Source organism: Aegilops tauschii, chromosome 2 (assembly GCF_002575655.3).
Source record: "Aegilops tauschii subsp. strangulata cultivar AL8/78 chromosome 2, Aet v6.0, whole genome shotgun sequence".
NCBI classification, from domain to species: domain Eukaryota; kingdom Viridiplantae; phylum Streptophyta; class Magnoliopsida; order Poales; family Poaceae; genus Aegilops; species Aegilops tauschii.
The window spans coordinates 449,648,720-449,665,705 of NC_053036.3; the positions used below are offsets into that span (position 1 = coordinate 449,648,720).

At 51.8% G+C, this 16,986-nt stretch overlaps 1 protein-coding gene and 1 pseudogene across 1 annotated transcript; both read left to right on the forward strand.

The window, feature by feature from the left end:
• Positions 1–8,279: 8,279 nt before the first annotated feature.
• Positions 8,280–11,170, forward strand: LOC109771998 (mitochondrial pyruvate carrier 1). The gene is made up of 5 exons (XM_020330695.4): positions 8,280–8,480; positions 8,647–8,744; positions 10,399–10,453; positions 10,546–10,681; positions 10,869–11,170. Exons 2-5 carry the CDS (start codon positions 8,649–8,651, stop codon positions 10,906–10,908), a joined length of 327 nt encoding a protein of 108 aa, XP_020186284.1. The 5' UTR covers positions 8,280–8,480; positions 8,647–8,648; the 3' UTR covers positions 10,909–11,170.
• Positions 11,171–13,845: 2,675 nt separating this feature from the next.
• LOC120974084 (uncharacterized) lies at positions 13,846–15,583 on the forward strand (annotated as a pseudogene).
• The last annotated feature ends 1,403 nt before the right edge of the window (positions 15,584–16,986 follow it).

A 16,986-nucleotide genomic window follows, 5' to 3' on the forward strand; every position in this document is an offset into this window, starting at 1 on the left:
TCAGGAATGTTTCCAAGCACTCAAAGACAAGTTGACTTCTGCTCCAGTTCTAGCTCCACCTGATACTAAGAAGGACTTTATCATTTACTGCGACGCTTCCCGTCAAGGATTAGGCTGTGTCCTAATGCAAGACCGCAAAGTGATTGCTTATGCCTCTCGGCAATTGCGCCCTCACGAAGAGAACTACCCAGTTCACGACCTCGAACTTGCTGATGTCATTCATGCGCTGAAACAGTGGCGACATTACCTTCTCGGTAATCGTTGCGAGATCTTCACTGACCACCAAAGTCTGAAGTATTTGTTTACTCAGCCAGATCTGAACCTCCGTCAACAGAGATGGATGGAGCTTGTTGCAGACTTTGACTTGGGTATTTCCTATACGCCAGGCAAGGCTAATGTAATGGCTGATGCCTTGAGCCGCAAGTCTTACTGCAACCACCTCCAGGTTCATAAAGTTCAGCCCTCGCTTGTTGAAGAATTCAGGAAGCTGAACCTCCATATTGTTCCTACGGGTGCACTCACTCCCCCTCCTAAGGAGTTTGGCAAGGTGAACCTCCACGTTGTTACCCAGGGTTCCCTCAATACCCTAGTTGCTAAACCAGATCTCGTGGATAGCATCAAAAGGCTACAGAAGTATGACTCTGAAGCCCACAAGATTAAGCGCTACCTCGCAGAAGGAAAGCCCTCATTCTTCACCATTGCTGAAGATGGCACCCTATACTTCAAGGGCCGCCTAGTGGTGCCATGTGCAGAGAAAAACCTGGATATGACACAGGAAGTTATGAAAGAAGCTCATGATACCCCTCTATGTATCCACCCTGGTAGTACAAAGATGTACCAAGACATCCGTCAGAGATTCTGGTGGTCTAATATGAAGCAAGCCATTGCTCGTTATGTTGCTGAGTGTGACGTTTGCCGTCGTATCAAAGCAGAACATCAAAGGCCTGCTGGAACTCTGCAACCTATCTCTATTCCTGAATGGAAATGGGACCATGTTGAGATGGACTTCGTCACTGGATTTCCCAAATCACAGAAAGGTAATGATGCTATTCTTGTCGTCATTGACCGGCTTTCCAAAGTTGCACATTTCCTGGCAGTCAAAGAAACGATCACTGCTAGCCAGTTGGCAACGCTCTATATGTCCAGGATTGTTTCACTCCACGGTATTCCATTGGTTATCAGCTCAGACCGTGGTAGCTTATTCACTTCAAGATTCTGGGCAAGTTTCCAAGAAGCTATGGGAACTCATCTGTCATTCAGTACTGCGTTTCATCCTCAATCGCAAGGGCAAGTTGAACGCGTCAACCAAGTTCTCGAAGACATGCTTCGAGCTTGTGTTATTTCCTTCGGCAAGAAATGGGAGGAATCTCTCCCGTATGCTGAGTTCTCTTATAATAATAGCTATCAAGCTAGTCTGAAGATGGCCCCTTCGAAGTGTTATATGGACGAAAGTGCCGAACCCCTCTGAACTGGTCAGAAACTGGGGAACGTCCACTCTTCGGTCCGGATATTATCCAAGATGCCGAAGAACAAGTCCGCATTATTCGTGAGAATCTCAAGACTGCTCAGTCACGTCAGAAGAGTCAGTATGACCGTCATCATAAAGACATGGTCTATCAACCTGGCGAAAAGGCTTATCTTCGAGTCACACCTATGAAGGGTGCTCACCGCTTCGGGATCAAGGGCAAACTAGCTCGTCGCTATATTGGCCCATTCACTATTCTCGAAAGGCGTGGAAAAGTGGCATACCAACTGGAGCTACCGCCGAACCTTTCTCAGGTTCACGATGTGTTCCATGTGTCACAGCTCCGCCGTTGCTTCAAGGATCCAATCCGAGCTGTGGATCATGAAGTGCTCGAATTGCAGCAAGACCTCTCCTATAAGGAGCATCCGGTCCGCATTCTCGACCAAGCCGAACGCCGCACACGTCAGAAGGCGATCAAGATTCTCAAAGTCCAGTGGTCGCACCATTCTGAAGATGAGGCCACTTGGGAACGAGAGGATCGTCTGCGCGAAGAATACCCCGCACTGTTTCCTTCTACCTCCTACATCTCGGGACGAGATTTCTTGTAGTGGAGGAGATTTGTAACACCCCGAGAATCATTCTACAGTAACTCCCTGTGAATAAGCTAATCATGTTGCTAAACAGGGCTTGATCACAATTGCATCAAATTTCTTTTCAAACTCCTAGTTCAAACTTCAATTAAAATCAAAGTGGAAAATAAAAGTTTTCAAAAATTTGAACAAAAATGTTCGGCGGGTGCCAAATAATACACTGGTAATTATGGTGGCGAAAACACATTTTTATAAAATATCTAAATACTTTTAAATGAAATAAAACAGAAAAGAAAATAAACAAATAAAAGGAAAACAGAAAACAGAACAGACAAAGAAAAAGAAAAAAAAAGAGGAGGCCCTCCCCCCCCACTGGACCGCTGGCCCAACTGGGCCGACCCCCGGCCCAGCCGGCCAGCCCACCTCTCCCCCTCGCCCCCTTCCCTGTTCCCCCGACCGGGGTCGGAACAGGGGCCGTCCCCGCCGCACCCCCTCGCCGGCGACGGGGAGGATAAGGGCGCCAGCTCCCCCCGCCTCCTCGGGCCTCTCTCCCACTCACCCCCCGCTCTCCCTCTCGGCCGCTGCGCCTCCCCCGTCAGATCCACCTCCCTCTCCCCTTCGATCCCCACTGCCCGAGCGTGCTCGCCGCCGTTCACCGTCGTTCCCGCGGCCACCGTGCCCCAACCGCCACTTCGCCGTGTCGTACGCCGTCGCCGCCCTCGACTACACCACCTCCACCTCTCCGTTGGAGCTCCGAGCCACGGCAACGGCCTCCCCGAGCTCGTCTTCCCCGCACGGCCGCCGTCGGTCGCCGCCCCGTTTCACCGCCTCGAGCCTCCCCGAGCACGCTGCCGTCCCCCTACAGCCTCGCCGTGAGCCTCTCCCCCTCCTCCCCGGTCTTTTCTCTCTCGCGCGCCCCCTAGCTGCTTCCCCACGCGCGCCCGAACGCCGCGCCGCGGAGCTCGCCGCCGGCGAGGCTCCGGTGACCTGTTGGTCACGGGCTCAAGCCCGTTGCACTCCCCACCTCGCGTAGATGCCCCCCAGCCCCTCCGCTTGCTCGATAGGCCGCCGTAGCCTCGTTTCCGTCGGGCACCCGTGCGCGCCGCCGCCTCCGCCGCTCGCCGGCGCCGATTCCGGCCAAGTCCGGTGAAGCCCCGGCCACCCCTGGATGCGGCGCTGCGAGCCCTTTCGAATGGACCTAGCCCCGCTCCTCCCCGAGTCCCGTAGCGCGATTCCGGCCAACTCCGGCGAGGGGCCGCCGCTGTTTTGGTCGCCGGAGTTGCTCCGGCGCCGGCCGCCGACGTGGCTGGCCTGGCCCCCCCCAGTGCCACTGCCAGTGGGCCCGTGGGCCCCGTTGACTGGGTCCACCCAGTCAACGTGCTGACTGGGCAGGCCCAGCCACTGACATGCGGGCCCCGCCGCAAAAATAAAAAAAGAAAAAGAAAAGGAAAATGTTTTATAAATAAAAATAATTAATTAATCTAATCACTCACTGACAGGTGGGCCCAGTAGTTAATTAACTAAAAATTAATTAGTTTAATCTTCTGTTAACCCACTGTCTATGACAGGTGGGTCCCCCGTGTCAGTTTTGACCAGTCAACCGGACTGTTGACCGCTGACGTCACTCATACGTCATGCTGACGTCATATCCCTTTTCTGTTAATTAAATAATTCCAAAAATTCAAATAATCTTTGAAAATTCATATCTTTTAAACCGTAACTCGGATGAAAATGTTTTCTATATGAAAGTTGCTCAGAACGACGAGACGAATCCGAATACGCGGTCCATTCGTCCACCACACCTCCCTAACCTATCGAACTAGCAACTTTCCCCCTCCGGTCCGTCGGTCCGAAAACGCGAAACATCGGGAATACTTTCCCGGATGTTTCCCCCCTTCGCCGGTACCACCTACTGTCGCGTTAGGACACGCCTCGCACTGTTCATTGTCATGTCACGCATCGTCATGCTTATGATTGCATTGTATTTACTGTTTCTTCCCCCTTCTTCTCTCCGGTAGACTACGAGACCGACCCTGCTGCTGCCCAGTTCGACTACGGAGTTGACGACCCCTCCTACTTGCCAGAGCAACCAAGCAAGCCCCCCCCCCTTGATCACCAGATATCGCCTATTCTTCTCTATACTGCTTGCATTAGAGTAGTGTAGCATGTTACTGCTTTTCGATATCCTATCCTGATGCATAGCCTATCCTTGCTACTACTGTTGATACCTTTACCTGCAATCCTACATGCTTAGTATAGGATGCTAGATTTCCATCAGTGACCCTACATTCTTGTCCGTCTGCTGTGCTATACTATCGGGCCGTGATCACCTGGGCGGTGATCACGGGTATATACTTATATACTACATACATGACACATGTGGTGACTAAAGTCGGGTCGGCTCGTAGGAGTACCCGCAAGTGGATCTTTGTGGCGGAGCGACAGGGCAGGTTGAGACCACCCAGGCGAGAGGTGGGCCTGGCCCTGGTCGGCGTTCGCGGTTACTTAACACGCTTAACGAGATCTTGGTATTTGATCTGAGTCTGGCCATTTGGTCTATACGCACTAACCATCTACGCGGGAGTAGTTATGGGTATCCCGGCGTCGTGGTATCAGCCGAAGCCTTCTTGACGTCAGCGACTGAGTGGCGCGCGCCGGATTGGACTGGAACGCCACTAGGCTAGGTCTGCTTCCGGCCGCGTACGCAACGTGCAGGTGTGCATAGGGCGATGGGCCCAGACCCCTGCGCGCATAGGGTTAGACCGGCGTGCTGACCGCTCTGTTGTGCTTAGGTGGGGCTGCGACGCGTTGATCTTACGAGGCCGGGCATGACCCAGGAAAGTGTGTCCGGCCAAATGGGATCGAGCGTGTTGGGTTATGTGGTGCACCCCTGCAAGGAAGTTTATCTATTCGAATAGCCGTGTCCCTCGGTAAAAGGACGACCCGGAGTTGTACCTTGACCTTATGACAACTAGAACTGGATACTGAATAAAATACACCCTTCCAAGTGCCAGATACAACCCGGTGATCGCTCTCTGACAGGGCGACGAGGAGGGGATCGCCGGGTAGGATTATGCTATGCGATACTACTTGGAGGACTTCAATCTACTCTCTTCTACATGCTGCAAGATGGAGATGGCCAGAAGCGTAGTCTTCGACATGACTAGATATCCCCCTTTTATTCTGGCATTCTGCAGTTCAGTCCACTGATATGCCCCTTTACACATATACCCATGCATATGTAGTATAGCTCCTTGCTTGCGAGTACTTTGGATGAGTACTCACGGTTGCTTCTCTCCCTCTTTTCCCCCTTTCCTTTCTATCTGGTTGTCGCAACCAGATGTTGGAGCCCAGGAGCCAGACGCCACCGTCGACGACGACACCTACGACACTGGAGGTGCCTACTACTACGTGCAGGCCGCTGACGACGACCAGGAGTAGTTAGGAGGATCCCAGGCAGGAGGCCTGCGCCTCGTTCGATCTGTATCCCAGTTTGTGCTAGCCTTCTTAAGGCAAACTTGTTTAACTTATGTCTGTACTCAGATATTGTTGCTTCCGCTGACTCGTCTGTGATCGAGCACTTGTATTCGAGCCCTCGAGGCCCCTAGCTTGTATTATGATGCTTGTATGACTTATTTATGTTGTAGAGTTGTGTTGTGATATCTTCCCGTGAGTCCCTGACCTTGATCGTACACATTTGCGTGCATGATTAGTGTACGGTCAAATCGGGGGCGTCACAACACTCTTGTCAGATAGTACAGGTGCTATCAGTATTGCGCGGGACCCCGTGAAGCATGAGCTTACCAAGCATATTGGTGTTGATGCTTTCTTTGTGCGCGCTGGTGTGCAGGACCATGTTATTGCTCTTCAGTATGTGCCTTCTAAGTTACAGCTAGCGGACTTCTTCACGAAGGCCCAGACTAGAGCGCAACATGGATTTTATCTTTCCAAACTCAGTGTTGTGGATCCACCGTGAGTTTGAGGGGGGGGGGTGTTAGAGTTATAGTTATGATGTCTTTTGGCTTTCTGTATTTTGGCCTTTGGCCTCCCCTTGTACTTGTATATATATGTTGGCCTTAGCCTCTAAATGATATCAAGTTGCACATTCATAACAGGCTCTTCGTAGGTTTAGCATTTTCGATCTTTAGCCCTCCGTAGCTGAAATTACGGGCTCATACGACCAGGCCCGGCTTTGCGGGGTTGCTCTTGACGACCAAGTGTGGTATTTTCTCCTTTTTTACGAGTGTTGTGCTACCGCGGCTTATATATGCAGCAACTTTCTTTTGAAGACATCACGCTCGAAGCTTATGCAAACAGGTGATTTTAAACCTGGAACAACGAAACAAACAGTAGTGGCGGATTGCTTTTTTCCTTGGGACTTGATCCCTTCCCTTGGAGGTGCCTTGCCTTGTTTATCTTCAACATCATCGGTCATATAGTACGAAAACCAGTTGAGCACGACATCCTTGAGATCTCCCTTAGGTGAGACGTCGTGCTTTCAGGGTAGTACCAGCTTGAGCAGACCATTCGTAGCAATACCCGGGATAGCCACAGAAAATTGTTTCGATCTTGACTGATGAACTCGGAGTTGATTTGGATCCTTCCGCGCTGGCTCATCTTCGTCCGGCCAAAACGCGACCTTCTCGATCCCTGGAAGAGCTCCCTCCAAGAACACAACACCACCTTGCGCTGGCCCACGGTGGGTGCCAACTGTCGTGTTTTTGTCACGACAGATGTCCTCGTGAAAGAACTTAGTGGTGAGGCCATCAAAACTAGGTAGTAGCTTGAACGGGATTGGTCGAAATCGAAAGACGCGAGTTTTACCCAGGTTCGGCCCCTCACGATGGAGGTAAAAGCCTACATCCTGCTTGATTTCTATTGATGATCATGGTCTCGATTACAAGGGCGCTATTTCACTGCCTCTGTCTCGAGAGCTATCAAAATATCTGTCTCGAGACCTACTAAAATGTCTGTCTCGAGACTTGTCTGTCTATCTTGACTTGTCCCTCTTGGGGTGCCCTGCCCCTCCTTATATAAGTTGAAGGGCTGACTTACATGTAGAGTCCTAGTAGGATTAGAACTAGTCTATTCTGGCTTCTTGTCGCGGGCGACTCATCGTGGGCTTCTTATCACGGGCTTCTTACCGCGTCTCATCTCCGGGACTCATCTTCAGGGCGGCTTATCTTCCGGGCATTTTAAGTCCACAGATGACTTTAAGTCTAGAGACGACTTGAGACGACTTTAAATCCAGAGATGACTTGAGATGACTTTAAGTCCAGAGATGACTTATCGTCAGAGATAACCCCAGAGATGGCTTGAGACGTCTTAAGTCCAGAGATGACTTGAGATGACTTTAAGTCTAGAGATGACTTATCGTCAAAGATAACCCCAGAGATGACTTGAGACGTCTTAAGTCCACAGATGATTTGAGACATCTTAAGTCCACAGATGGCTTATCTTCAGAGATGACTTATCCTTATGAGCCGGGTCTTGGTCGTGGGGAATATCGCCAACACTCCTTGCCGAGGGCAGAAGAAACACAATAGTAGACAAAGTTGTGTTGTGAGTCGGTGAAGACCTTGTGGCTCGTTGTCTCAGATCATCCCACGCTCTTCATGCACCTTGCTATCTCGTGTTGTGGCTATCTTCTGGATCGGGTAGCCGTCGTCGCACTCGAAGAAGACAAAACTTGTGATCATGTTGCATCTAGAATAAATCCTCTGACCCCCATCACGTCATGGGACCACGGCGACAGGATCGAAGCACACAAGCCTCCACAAAGTTGCCACTACACCGACCATGCTTGACCACCAAACCTACCAAATCGATGTCAGAGAAGGATTTGGAAGCACTTTATTCATTGATAACATTGCTATTACCGGAGCAGAATCCATGGTCGGTCGAAACCCTAAGCAAACTAGTCCTAGACTAATACTATACAAGGCAAGCATGGGGTTCAGGGTTTGGCCTCCTCCACCCATCCTGCCAATGATCAGTCATCAGGGGAGGAGAGCCGCTGGAGACAACATCGGCAAACAATGACTAGCGTAATTTTACCTTTTTTCTCTGAGGATTTGGGGAAGGGAAAAAAGCCAAGCGGTTTTCAGCATACCCTGTAGAATTTATGCTGGGCTAACGGAAGATGTGGTACTCCTTCTTAAATTCGACACCATACTCAAAAATAAATTTTGTATGGCAGATGTAAACGCCCCTGTGGTCAAATTTACATTTTACATTATTTATATGCTCAACTTGGAAGAAAAGAAGCATCAAGGAAAAAACTTGTAAAGAAAAAAAGCACAAAATCGTTCCTCTTCTCCATCTACTCCACCAAACCCCCATCCCCATCTCTCCTCCCCTAGGCTCGCCTTCGCCGTCGGTCGAGCTCCCTCTCCGACACGCCGCCGTCGATACGTCCACCCGAGGTATCTGCATCTCTACCCCTCCCCGTCTTTCCAGGCGGGTGGATCTGCTCGCCTAACCCTATGGATAGCGAGATCCCTCCGTCCTGTTGAAATTTCCACCCGTATTCCCTGCTGCGTCTGTCGAGATCGATCAGGCACTGATGCGATTTGGTATTGAGATTGGCAGGCATGGCGACGGCGTTCAAGGCGTTCGTGAACAGCCCCGTCGGCCCCAAGACCACCCACTTCTGGGGCCCCGTCGCTAACTGGGGCTTCGTCCTCGCGGTACGCACTCCGTCGATTCTGTATCTTGTTTCTTCCCTACAAAACCTGTGCAATTGGCCGATTGCAACAACGAGAATATTGTAATTTCCCACTGTGGCGGTGTTATCTAGGCGAAGATTTTGCAATCTACCGAGAGAATCTGAGTCCTGTCCCTTTCTTGGGGTTGAATGATTATAATGTACATGTATCAGGAAATTGGTTCTGCTTGACGAACATCTCGTAGATAGTTTGTTTTAGGATGCTACAGTGGGAGCTCTTAAAGAAAAGGATCTTTATTTTGGCTTAGTTATTATTCTGTCAGTATCGTATATAAAGTGAATTTCAGGTTGGGAGAGATGATGTTCAGTGATTAACCAATCTCTTTGGGTCAATTTATTTGTAAAAACTATACTTGTAGATGTTGTTAGTTGTGACAGTAATATGTATGGATTTATGAGTCTTTTGGGGTGCTTGACGACTGCTTATGGAGCTAAACATGTGCACTTTGTTGCATGATGATATCTTTTTCCGCTGGTTAATAGTAATATGCATTAGTGTTGGTGAACCTATAAAATTGTTTATCCGGTGTCCATGGTTGACGGCATCCTATGCCGGGCAGCTCCGGCCTTGGTGACCCAGCAGCTGCATCCCTTCCAGCTTGCCTGGCTCACTGACATCCTGACGGCTATGGCCTCAACAACATGGATCTGCGTCCCTCCAGTCCCTGTTTGCCGGCGTTGCTAATCGCCGTCGCCCCACCCCCTCGTGGTTTGCTTCGCCGCGTGCTTTACCCTGTACGCCTCAAAGCCTCCCCTTTTGCTAGATCCAACGCTCATGTGTCTGGAGGCGGTGCCACCCTCCGACGGTAGGTGCAACCCCGCCAATCCCCTTCCGACATGGTGGCTCCGACCAGCGTTGACTTCCTCATCCCCGACTCCAGATACGTCGGCTATGGGATTGCTCAGCTTGAGGCCTGGGAGAAATCCTTGCTCGGCTTGCCGGTGCTGGCAGCGGCGGCGGCTGCGGATGTTGTTCCCTCCTTGGAGGCGCTGTCAAGGCCCTCAGCTGCGCCCCTCTTCGAGCTCAGGGGAAACCCTAGGTCTGGTTCCTTTGGACAAGATGGTGACGGCGTCTTTGGTGACGACTTCCTTCTTGAAGGCGTTATTTTGCACGCTCGCGATGTCCCCGGGTTCTGGATTAGGCGATGTTGGAATTCTTGCTGGTTCGGCATTGCTGCTCTTGGTTCAGGCTTGGTAGGTTTAGCTGTGATGTATCCTCTATTCGAGCCGAGCACCCCTTGTCTCTCTGCTCTGGACACCATGTTCACGCCTACGTGCGTTCGTGTAATGTGTTGTACCCCTCTCTGTACTCTTCTATTCCTTCTATCAATGCAATGATACGCAAGCTTTGCGTATTCGCGGAAATAAAATAAAATTGTTTATCCTTCACATAAACCACCTCGGAATTGTTCATGACTGTCACGTAAAGAGATGTGACACATTAACACACTCATTTAAGTGATATATATCAATGTCGAAGTATTTTCTCCGGAAGTATGGATTAGTCCTCCGTAATTGAATAATCTTCTTATGCTCTACCTTGATTTTATTCATCCTTAGTGGACATTGGGTCAGTATCATGTATAAATCGTTCTAACTGTTATTTTTGGTTATAGGGTTTGGTTGACTTGAACAAGCCTCCTGAGATGATATCTGGCAATATGACAGCCGGTAGGTCAAATACTCAGCAATTTGTCTCGCAATTCACAATTCCTATTTGATGAACAGATCGAACTATCACTAATGCCTATGGTTTTCTGCAGCCATGTGTGTGTATTCTGGGCTCTTTATGAGGTTCGCGTGGATGGTACAGCCCCGGAACTACTTGCTTCTGGCATGCCATGCCTCCAACGAAACCGTTCAGCTCTATCATTTATCTCGCTGTGCTAGGGCTCAGGGGTAAGATCTAAGCTGTGTGCAGTAAAATTGTTGCCACTTCCTACCATAGTCGCAATCACCAAAACTTTACCAGATAAATGGCGTTATATTTTGCTTTTATCCCCAATCGGATCGATCAAACTCTTATGTGTTGTAGCAATGTAGCATGGTACGTGATGATAACGATGTTTGCATTTGGATTTGGCAGGTATCTGGATTCCAAGAAAGAGCCGGAGGCCCAACAGTAAAGGGTGTGGTGTTTCTGAAGTCAGAGGAACCTTGATTCCGCAGCCAGCCTTTCAATAAGTAAAATTTGTTCCTGAAGCTTTGCAATGCCCTTCATGAGAAAAAAACCTATAAAGTGGAAATTTCTATTTCTATGATACTCATGCCTGCAATGTAGCATTACAGCTTTCTTGTTCCTGAATCATGGTACATCACATATTCTTTCTTGTCAATGCACATAGCTGGGGTTAAAGTTATCGACCCCGGAGCCGCTGCTTGATTTTACTGTTGATTTCGACCACGTCCATAGTATCTTTTGCCTTGTCCCCGCCACAAAGTTGTGTAAAGCACAGCCGCGTTCTTTGCAGTTTTGGATGACCCCCTCGGTTCCATTTGTTTATTAAGGGTATCTACAGTGCATGGGATATCCAGCGGATCTACCTTTCGTCGTTGCTTTGAGATTTTGGGTTTCGGCTAAAATTTGTCTTGTTTCAGACGTGTTGCATAATGTTTCGTTGGTTTTTTCCTTTTTCTAAAGTGTACCATCATAAGAGCAACTCCAAGGCGGCGATCCATTTTGTCCGCCCGTGTAAGTTTGGGTCGCCGCGGACAAAAATGCTGGCCCAATGCGTCGGCCCATTCCCAAAACACGTTCGCATGAACCCATTTTCGGCCCAAATTTGGGCCTGAAATGTGTAAGCGCGGACGTGCCGCTCGACCGCTCAGTGTTTGTCGCGTCCTCAACTGGCCAACTACCCCCGCGTCTTTACTAATGATACCACAGACCGCGGGCCCACGCGTCAGCGATGGCGGGCGTCCTTTTTTAATCCGACCGTTATCCGCTGCCTCGCCGAGCGGGCAGACGCCGGCGAAAGCGCGCGGGGGGGGGGGGGGGGGAGCGCGAAGGACCAGCGGGGGCCTTGCCCTTGTTCTTGCCGGCGAAGATGCCCATGGTGGCGGGCAGAAGGGTGGCTAGGGTTGTCGTCGGCGGGGGAGCAGAAGGGTGGCCAGATGGGGACGTGAGGCTTGAAGAGGATGAGTGCACCAGGTGAGGTGGCACTGGGAGCACTGCATCCCCCTCCTGTACCCTGAAGTCACCCTGCCACATGACTGTCATTTGGATCCGGAAAGTGCCCACTGCCGCGGATGGTGCGGGTGCACGCGGAGGAGGTGTGGCGCCCATGGCAGCAGCTGACGCCGGAGCAGCACCTCAACCTTGCGTCTTCAACCTCGCCTACACAGCAGACTCCTGAGTAGGAGGTTTGGTTCGCCCTCGAACACGAGGAGCAGCGTCGGCGCGGCGTCCAGCACATGCGGGCTGGCACCCAGGAGGAGGAGGCTGCCTTCCAGGTGGCGCTGGCGGCTGTCCTTTGTGAAAGCGAAGACGAAGAGCGGCGCAAGGTGGAGGAGGAAGAGGTGGCGTACCAGGCGCGCCTGTCAGAGGCCATCACACTCTCTACTTCTGGAGACTGCTTCGTGCCACCGCTGGCGCTGTCGTCCCCCGTCAAGCCCGAGCCGGCGCCGTCCCCTATGCCGGCGCCCCAGCAGTGGACTTGGCAAGGAGAGGTGCGCGAGTGGGTCAGCGCGCCATCCATATGGTTTGGGGCGACGTCGGCGCAGGAGCAAATCTACCTCGAGCAGTGGCGAAAGCATCGGCTGACGGAGGAGCGCCGCGAGGGCGAGCGCCTAGAGCAGTGGGAGCGTGACGCGGGGAAGGAGGAGGAGCGCCGGGCCCGAGCTGTCCAGCCGGCGACGGTCACGCCGGCGCCGCAGGACGTCGCCACAACTTGGGAGTCGGCGTTCCCATGGGCTGGCCCGACGTCGACGCTCATCGGCCTCACCAGCCCCGATCATGACGACGAGGGTGCCTCGGGCAGCGCGCCTCCTCCTTGTTTTTAGTTTAATCAAATATTTTAAATTAATGTAATGTAGACTCGTGGACTCTCGCCGGCCTGTGTGGCCGACATTTATGTTAAATTAACATTTTTAATTTCAAAATAGTTGCGTTATTTATTTTTTTCGCGCGCGGACTCAGAAAATGGGTCGGGCCTGCGTGGGGCGCAAGCGCCAGCCCAAACGCGAAAGCGGATATGGATGTTCGCTGGGCCGATCCAAACAAAAAAACCGGACAAAGGGCGCTTCCGTTTGGGTCGACGAGTGGATGTTAGAATATATGCAATTGGATTGTCGAATAAAGTAGATGTGATGGATGATATTTATTAATGAGTTTTTTACATCCTATTTATTAATGAGTTTCATTGAACATCCACTACCTGCCCGGGGCATGACAATGGGCCCTCCTTTTCATGTACTAAATCGATACATCCCGACACCCTTGCCATGGGTACCTGGATTGCCTGTGTTGTGATCTCGCGTTTAACCTACCAGCTTTGTCGGTGCCTTTATAAAATACTCTAGGTCTGAGTTAGATGTGTTCGATTCAAACACCCCTTTCGGATACTCCCTAGTCTACTATAGTCCTATACACAAATTCGACAGAATCCAATAGCCGCTGGGATTCAAGGAGGGGCCGAACGACCCAAACAGCCGGAGAGGAGGATGTGTCCAATGGTGGTACTCAGAGCATCTACACTCGCCCCCCTCCCCTCCCCCAACAGGCCCCTCAGGCCGCCTTTTTTAGTGTTGGCGGCGAAAAAAGGCCTCCAGATCCTCGTTTATCGCCGGTTTGGACCGAAATTACAACTGGCGAATCCAACCCGAACCCGGCGCAACGGGGGGCGCCGGCTGAAGTGAAAAGGCGTGTGGGCCCGCGCTATCGGCGACACTGGCAGATTTCCCGTCGTTTCCCCCCGTTTCCCTCCATTTCCCTAGTGCCCCCTCTCCCCCGCCGCTCCCGCCATTCTCTCCCCAGATCCGCCCGCCATGCCGCCGAAGAAGTATGCGCCCCTCGCCTAGCCACCGACTCTATCCAGCCAAAACAGAGGAAGCCGAGGGCGCCGATGGCAAGGCCCCCGGGCATGTCGAACGCTCAGTGGAAGGCCAACGTTGATCGCCGGGAGGCGGTCACCGCCGATCGGCGGAACAGGCTCATCATGAAGAAGGTCAGGGACGCGGCGGCGGCGGCGGAGCAGGAGGAGGCGTCTCACGCGGGGATGGCGAACCTTCCGCCTCAACAGTGCCCACAAGCCGTGTGGGGGAGCCGGCAGAGCGTCGCATCGCCGACCAACTTCTCGCCGCCACTGTGGGGGTACGCGCCCTGCCTGGCTATGCCGACGGCGACGCGCATGGCGGATTCAACCCCAACATCACCTTCCCGCATGGCGAGGCGTCGCACACGTCCCCCGCCAGCTTCAACCCCAACCCGCGCCCTCCCTCCCCCGCGTTCGCCGACGGCCTCAACACCCAGTACAACTACTCACCACCGACCTACTCAGGCTCCCTGCCCTTCGCACACGGCTCGGCGGCACAGTTCAGCACCACCGACGCCTACATGGACGAGATCATCACGAACGGCTCGGTCGCCGCCGCCTCGTGCCCCGGGTTTCGCATGCAAGACGAAACGCTGCACTTCGTTGTCAACATGGAGGACGAGCTCGACGACACCAAGGAGGAGGTGGAGGAGGAAGAACCTGCGGAGGCAGAGCCGGCGCCCAAAGGGAGAAAGAAGAAGCGGGCGGCCAACGCCAGGCCAGGCGAGCCTCGCGTCAAGTGGACGTCCAAGGAAGACGGGTGCCTCGCTGAAGCATGGAAGACCGTCAACATCGACCCAATCACCGACTCGAATCAGAACGCCGACACTTACTGGAGAAGGATGAAGACGGCGTTTGACGAGCGCAAGTTGGTCGACCTCGACTTCGTCAACATCCACATGGATCGCGGCGAGAAGGCCATGGCGAACCATTGGGCGAGCATCCAGGCGGCCTGCAACAAATGACATGGGATTCAAGAGGAGGTCGCGACTCGACCAGAAAGCGTCGCCAACATCGAGGGTCAGGTATGGCCATCGGTCACCGGGCCAATTCTTCGCCGACACTTTTGTCTTTGCCTATGCAGATGGTTCGGATGTTCAACATGTTTCGCCAGGACAACAGCGACCAAGAGTTCAAGTTCCTTGATGTGTTCATGGGGATCGAGTCATGCGAGAAATGGACAGAGTGTCGGCTCGCTCTCGCCAAGGCCAAGGACGCCTACAACCCGGACGTGCCTGCCCCAACGGCGGCAGAAGGGCGCCCTGTTGGCAACAAAATAGCCAAGGCGACGAGGGACGCGGCACCCGCTGCCGAACGACTGCAATCGTCGATCGAGCAGTGCATCGCCGACGCCAAGAGCAACGCCGCCAAGAGGGAGGAGAAATTCGATGTGAGGTGGTCGACGTTGATGATGAAGCAGGACGTCAAGCTCGACCTTCTCAGAACCAACGTCGCCGCAAAGAAGAGGAACACCGACCTGGCGTTCTTGATGGGGGCAGACACATCGACGATGGATGAGCAGGTGAAGGCGTGGTACCTGGCGGAGCGCGGCCTCATCTTGAACCAGATGTCGGGACCGGCGGCGACCACCGCCCCTGCGCCCACGACTACGTCAACGCCGACGCCAAGCCCAAGCACTGAAGTTGTACCCTCGCCGACGCCGAGCCCGAGCATTGAAGCTGTACCCACGCCGACGCCGAGCCTGAGCACTAAAGCCGTGCCGACGCCGACCTCGGCCAGCCCTACGGCAGAGGAGCATGCCGTTTGATGAGCTCCATATCTATTGTTTCTATCCTTTCGATTGCCGGACTTTGGCTATGTCCGATCGCCGACCTGTGGCATGATGATCGCCGACATGTGGCATGATGATCGCCGAACTGTGTCGTTTTTTGGTAGCGGGAAAGTGAATTGTGAATTTTGCGTTTGGGGGGCCGAAACCTGGGACGCGCCTGGGAACTTGATCGCTCCCAGATGAAAAAACCGCTGACGCAAACGCTAAAAGCGCTTCGCCAGGTGCGCTGGGGCCAAACGGGAGACGCTCTCAACTCTCCACGCTTGCAGTTGCAACGGCGGTGATTGGGACGAACGGGACGGGGCCGGTCGGGTCGACGACTCCTCGCTCTGGCGTGCTGATCCAAACGAACGCTGACGTGTGCGGACAATAAATGAAACTGATCGTGCGGAAGAGAGAAAGCAGCAACAACAAAAAGAAGCAGCAGGAGGGTCAGCTGCTTACTTCAGCAAACAGAAAGAGAAGAAGCGAAGATTGCTACGATCTTCTTATTGCTTAATGCTTATGAAAGCGGATGCTCTTATGCGAAGCATAACGAATGTAATGGATCCACAAAACTATAAAATAGAATTTGCCGTGCTAACAAGTTGTCATTTGGCATTTTACGTCCACCTTACAACTTCTGGATAAGAACATGATTATCCATGCTTATTTTAGGACCGAATAACTTATTGTTCAGTTGTGTCTTACTCTCTCGAGAAGGTTCATAAATTTTGTCAGAAGTTAAGCGGTGCATAACTTGATCCAACTAAGTGGAACTTTAAAACGGTGCATAGTTTTTATAGAAAAAACGTCAACAACTACTCCCTCCGCCCATAATATAAGATATTTTTGCAAGCTATACAATACTAAGTACTAGTATATATAATATAAAAATATATTTTATACTATATACTAGCACAAATGCCCGTGCGTTGCAACGAAAGTCTAAAAAAAATATAACGCTGTTTATGAAACGGCGGGTAAGAGAATAGGTGGAAGACGAAGCTTTAGAGGCTCGCTGCTCTAAACTTGTAAGGATGATGCTAACTAAGCGACAACATTTTTACTTGGGGACGGCATTCCGATGACCTCATCAAGGTGATGCAAGAGTTGGCAACATCTGGTTCGCGTTCACATATGTCATAGATCTTGGTCTGTGGCCAACAAAATAATCAGATGAGGGGCAATGTCTAAATTATTGACGGTATCTAGATTAGTATATTGTTTGAATAATTGGAAATTTCTCTCTCACCGAGCTAAGACTCCAATCCGCGCTTTGCATTAATCTGCTACAAAAATTCATAGCTTTATTTTTTTAATTTATTAGCATGTGGAACGTGCAAAGCCAACATGTGATTCGATATATATCGAAGGGATCGAACACAAGATCTCGTGGA